Source organism: Corvus cornix, chromosome Z, assembly GCF_000738735.6.
Source record: "Corvus cornix cornix isolate S_Up_H32 chromosome Z, ASM73873v5, whole genome shotgun sequence".
Classification (NCBI taxonomy): domain Eukaryota; kingdom Metazoa; phylum Chordata; class Aves; order Passeriformes; family Corvidae; genus Corvus; species Corvus cornix.
The window spans coordinates 71,169,116-71,175,358 of record NC_046357.1 but is presented as its reverse complement, the minus strand read 5'-3'; the positions used below and the strand labels follow the sequence as shown (position 1 = coordinate 71,175,358).

The window sequence follows — 6,243 nt, the reverse complement described above, 5'->3', positions numbered from 1 at the left end:
ATGTCTTACTCATTAAAATTTTCCTGTCAGTATTCAATGATATTTCAAGTAGTAGGCAATACAGTTTAATGTTTGGTAGTAGTGGCTAACTTGTGACCACTTGCATTGTGCTATACAAATATGGCTTTAATAGCATGACTCATAACATAATAAAAATATAAGTCAAAAAGAACAACTAAAGCCATATTTTAGTTTTGATGCTTCCATACACATTCTTGCTAGCCTTCAGCATTGTGTTTCTTGGAGTCAAGATGAACTCACATTTGGAAATGACAAAGCACACACAGATGTAGTAAGAAAATAGGTTTTATTTTCAAATTTTATAGAAACATTTTAACAATGCTTAAATAAAGCCACTGACAGCAAGTTTCTGTATATATTCCAGATAGAAACTCAAGCACTTAAATTAACAAATATTTTGATTTTGCAACCCAGCTATTCTATCATAACTATTTACATTTTCCTACAAATACTAAAAAGTGAACTTATGCCATTAAGATAACATGTAAAAATATTTCTAAAGCATAGCCAAACTCACACATTCCCATGTCTGCATTTGTCCTGCAGACAAATCCCCAAAGGCACTAGCCCAGATTATGTGCACATTAAGTCCTTTCTAAACAAACACGGTTCTCTTCAATATACCAAGTAAGTTGTTTTCTCCCACTACAGTAACATTTAAGGATAAACGGGGCTCAGTCAGCTCAGTTCAGTTTTCCTGTTTTATGATCAGAGTATTCCATCTTGTTTCAATTAAGTTACATACCAGACTTTTAAAATTAGACTGCAAATTTCAGTGTAACTTCTTTGGATAGCCACAATGGAATACTAAACAATGTTTAGCAAATTAGAGAACACTACAGATTCAAAATATTTCAAGTTGTTCAAATGTTGAATATAATCTTTTATATTTACGCAACAAGAACTTTGGTACAAGTATTGTAATAATGCTTATTTTTACAGCTTTCTTTCAAAAGTCCCTGATTTGCTCATAATTTATGTGCATATAACAGATATCTTTTCTGAAGTCTTTCGTGGCAGGGCTTTAGTTAATGGTGGAGGCTTGTAGAAACACACTGCCATGACCACAAAGATGATTGTGATGGTTTTGCAAGCAGCACCTGAATGCAAAGAACAGGAGAGTCTTTACTGCACTCACTTTCAGTAGCAGACACAGTGTTCCACTCATTTATAAGGCTTTATATGGTGATTTACATACACCCAGTAAGACTGAAATTCATAGCTTCCATTTAAATGTATTTTACATGAATAGCAAAGGGCAGATAAAAGCAGTCATCCAACTGAATTCAGACCCCTCACCTGCCTGCCAGTTTTTGCTTGCAGCAGCTACTACCTTTGTTCAGTTCTGTATTTCTTCACCCCATTCTAGCCTCAAGTGCAAGTCTTTCTTATTTCTTGTTTCAGTACTGTCATTCATTATATCAATATTCCATTTTCCAGAAACTAAAACTTCACACATAGAATGCCTGTTAAGATCAGCCATCTTAAAAAGTTACAGAAAGGTGTTTGTGCAACTTGGAAGGCCAAGGAGAAGGGCAAAGCAGTATTTTATTTTATCACAAATATGCCACGAGATCCTTAAACCTGAAATTGTGACTACTGCTTTTTCAGTTCCAGAATTAGTCATCAGTACTTCAGTTTACATACTGTAAATATCAAAATTGCTAGAACACAGGACAACAGCACTTATCACAGATGCAAGCTTAGCCTACCCTCTCTCCCACTAGCATATATACCTCACATTTGAAAGGAACAGTGTTAAACAAGTCAAGAACTTTTCTGACTAGTGTTCAGAGATATTTTCAAGAACTTAATATAAAGTTAGGGAAAAGAACTAAAATACAAAAAGAGGAGGAAAGCTCCCCAGCCCTTAACTGCCAACACACCAACCCAGAAAATCACAGAATGGTTTGGTTTGGAAGAGAAGCTAAAGACTGTCTAGTTCCAACCCTGTGCTGGGGGCAGGGACACCTTCCACTAGATCAGGTTGCTCAGGGCCCCATACCTTGAACACTTCCAGGCATGGGCCATCCATAACTTGTCTGCGCAACCTGTTTCAGTGCCTGGACACCCTCTGAGTAAACAGTTTCTTCCTAATATCTAACCAAAATCTACCCTCTGAGTTTCAATCCATTACCCCTTGTTCCATCACTATGCTCTCTGACAGAGGCCTCCTCTATCTTTCTTGTACCAAAAGGCCACCATAAGGTCAGCTTGGAGACTTCACTTTCTCAGGCTGAACAATCCCAATTCTGTCAGCCTTTTCTTTATAGCAGAGGTATTCCATCCCTCTAATCATCTTCACATCCCTAATCATGCTCATTGCCCTGAAGACAGACTGAAGTGTAAGCCAGTCCCTTAAAAATCTAGTGTGACAATGAAGCATGACCAAAGAGCAAAACTATTTCATGTTACTATTAAAAGAGTGTTTTAAGTAGCCTTTAAGGTTTACTTACTGTGGTGTTTCTCTTTCCATAATATTTTGCTGATCATTTATGAAAAAAAAAAACCAACTTAAAAAACACTGCTGCTAAAAATGAAAAGTGTAAGGTTCTATTTTAAAATAATTCCCATCTATCAGCCAGGCTCAGTGTATCTATTATCTAGTATATGTATTTAATATAAAAGACTTACTTATGCCCATCAGCAAATAAGCCATTCTTTCATTGTCATATACCCAGCAAGCTCCTTTAGTTTCACATTCATTAATATCCCACAGAGTACAACTGTTGTCTATAGCAACACCAAACAAAATGGGTCCAGGAATAGTACCTAAAAAACACAGTAACATGTTAGAATGTTTGAGTTACTTGGCATACCTGGGGTTCATGTGTACAGTGAAATGCCATACTGGTGGGAAAGATAAAATGGGAGAACCAAACACTAAACAAAACATTTTAATCAAAGTCATAGGCCTCATATTACACAGTAAGTCTGCACCTAACATTGCTCTCAGTTAATAGGTAGGATGCATAGAGTTAATTCTTTATACAGTTCTCACTTTGTTAAGCAAAAAGTTTATTCCAAGACTTGAGCTTCTTAATTTCCTTGGTCTTCATTGTAGAAAAAAGTAATTAAAATCAGGGGTGAAAACAACTAATCAAGGAAGCAGGAATTTAACTGAAAGGAAGAAATTCCCTTTCTTCTGATCATACACACCAATCTGTTCCAAATGAAGAGAACTGAAATACCATTATGTTTATGCGTTCAGTTATACATTTCTTCCCATTCCTCAGATGTAGCAAAGCTTCCAGTAAAAATGTCACCAAAAAAAAGCACAGTGTTTAAAATTATTCTTGCATAGCTTTTATTAACTCCGTGTGATTTTTGTGTGTTATAATGCACAAGTGTCTTGGATCCAGGTATAGCCAATTTTAGAATAAACATACCAGGTACATCACTGCATGTCTACCCAACCTATTCAAGGCCTAAACTCTCCTAGAGCTAACCAAGTAGCTATGTCCCTCACTAGGTCTTCAGCCTAAAACCCTTGTGTGATTCCCGAAGTCTGCAACAAAAATATGTTGCTGGTAAGTAATGCTGTTAATTGATGCCTTCTTCAGTCATAGTATAGGCAGTGCAAAAAGTTCTATCCACAGTGAAGTCAGGAGTTAGAGCTGTATCATAAATATATGAACTCTGAGTAAAGTGAAACAGAGAGACCCTCATATAACATTGAGCACTATCTTCCAGTTAATTTCTACCTGTGAGGATGTTTGCTTTTGTTACACTTTATTGGCAGAATGACTTAATCACAGTTTGAATACAGCAAAGCAAAACTCACACTGTTAGATATGTGATGTCAAAGGAGAGGGAATGGCTGCAGTACTAAATATTGGAATAGAAGGCCAATCTTGTGTCTTGTCCCAGTCTTGAATTAAATATGCCATTTAAAAACAGTCTACTATGAAAACAAGAATTTAAGTTATGTCTGAGAAAATTTGAATCAGTGGGGACCAGAAAATACCTATGCATAGCTCTGTTTCCTTTGTTAAGGAGATTCATCTGTCTTACTGAAATGTTGGAGATGCTTAGATTTAGAATGTAAGTATTATATTTCCCACATCATACTCAATAATTATTTATGTACAAGTATCTACAATTTCAATAAATGCTAAAACTAGTCAAAGGTATTTTAAAGGAAGAAAGAAGAGGAAAGGCTCCACCTATTCACTTTCCTTTTAACTTCTGGATTTCAGATGTTAACTACATGAAGCTGTTTTCTATTACATCAGTTTTTCTTATCTCAGCTTTCAGAATAGGCCTTCTTCTGGGGAAAGTAACAACAGATGCCTTTAACTGAAAGAAGGACAGTTACCTGTATTTGGTTTGTGCTCATAAGACTAAGAAAGGCTACAGAGAGCATGAATACCCTATTAACAAGGAATTTGAATCCAGATGGTACCTTACAACAAGTGTATCCTATAACCCAATGACAAACTGCTTCAAGCTCCTCTGAAAGCTTCTTAATACATTATTTAAGAGTCTAGAAAAAATTGTCAAATAAGTAGATTATTCAGAGGCAAATGTTTCAACAAGAAAGTCATACCCAGTAGTCGCAGAAACACTGACTGTACTCCAAGAGCAAATGAGCGCTGTTTATCTGGCACACACCTGTAAACAAGATTTGCAGTTTAACACAGAGTAAACAAGTTCCACTTCTGTGCTGTGTCCCTCAGTGAATATGCTTTATCTCTATATACTCTTTTAACCTGTTAATTGCTGAGGGGTTTAGAAATCCAGTGTGCAGAACAAGTAGCTGAACTATTTCAAGTGGTGTTTAGATAAAAGATAGAAAAAACAGCAGTAGCCCATCAAGAAATTTTGGATTTAACTAGTTTAACAAAATAGTATAAATAAAAAGGAAGATTGCTATCAGCACCCTGATATACTGCTGAACACTTTTTCCATAGAACAACCAAGGAAATTAAAACAGTGCTAGGATGCAATCCTGAGCTATTATACCTAAAGAAGCAATACATGAATTGAGACTAGACTACAGCACAGCACAACATGCTGTATTTCCATAACCTTTGCATATATTCATCTGACCTCAATAAATGTGCTGCCCTCTGCTATACAAACCAATATATTGATTTAACAAGTAGCAAAATTCACCTCTTTACCTCTTACCTATTTTAAGATACTTTTCCAGGAACAAACATTCCCATGACAGTGTCTTAAAGGTGCTACCATGGAGGTTAAATACAACATAACTTGCTTAATTTAGTTTCAGAACTATTTCCTTTAAGAAACTATCATGTCTTTTAATAAACTCACACTGTTGAAAAAGACCATATTTACACATTCAGAAGCTATTCCCACATTATGGAGTATGTGTGAGAATTAGGCACATCAAAACATCCCAGAGGAGCACTTATCAGCAGTCAGTGTTGGAACCCTATTACCCATAAAGGCAATTAAGAGAAGGAGAATGAGTTTCACATCATGCAGGTGAATATTTCTAGCAATAGAACACTGTCATAAATATTTGATTTTATGTTTGAAATTGCACAAAATAGGCTCACTGAAAAGATATCAGAATATACAGTAAAATTTACTGACATTTAGCTTTTTTAATTAATTTTTGAAAATTTAAACTACTTACAGTCCTTTTTTCCATAAAAACTGTTTCACTATTTCAGCTGAATTATATATGGATTCAAATATCCAAATGCTACTGCTTAGAATTAGTGAAATAAAACTGTCAGCTCAATTTTGAAGATAATGCAGAACTTCACATTATTCTGCCCGCACACCAATATGACAAGCTGTTAATTCCAGATTTACACCAAACCTGGACAGGAGGCTACTACAAAGCACTGGTTTAGGATGTTATTGATTTCCTCAGCCCCATGCCAAAAGGCATCTAGCCACATCCTCACAAAGCAACATGTCTATGCATCATGGTTATCTTTTCACTAGAAGTATTAGAGGTACAGGTCAAACTTCAATATAAAGCAAAACAACTCTACATTCAGACTGAGAAGCACATTTTAAAATTCAAACCAAAAAAAAAAATTCAGCAATTTGAAAGAAAGACAGCAAAACCACTGGTTAACTTGCTATCATGTTATATTAATGACCACCATACATACAACATCAGTATCATGAGAAGTAGTCTACAGTTCTTGACAAGTTTTCAAACCAGAACTCTGAACTGAGACAGGAATAAAAGGCTGAAAATACAAGTTGTTATTTTGTCCATTTCCTGATACAATT

At 35.6% G+C, this 6,243-nt stretch overlaps 1 protein-coding gene across 3 annotated transcripts in view; it reads right to left on the bottom strand.

Moving 5' to 3' along the window:
- Nucleotides 1-288: 288 nt before the first annotated feature.
- Nucleotides 289-6,243, bottom strand: part of SLCO4C1 (solute carrier organic anion transporter family member 4C1) — a 28,541-nt gene continuing 22,586 nt past the window's right edge. For all 3 annotated transcript variants that reach the window (XM_039567565.1, XM_019289601.3, XM_039567564.1), the window contains 3 exons: nucleotides 4,571-4,635; nucleotides 2,656-2,793; nucleotides 289-1,121 (listed from right to left, as the gene is read on the bottom strand). In XM_039567565.1, the coding sequence (XP_039423499.1) occupies nucleotides 997-1,121; nucleotides 2,656-2,793; nucleotides 4,571-4,635 (328 nt within the window). In that variant the 3' untranslated portion in view covers nucleotides 289-996. The remainder of the gene's footprint in view (nucleotides 1,122-2,655; nucleotides 2,794-4,570; nucleotides 4,636-6,243) is intronic.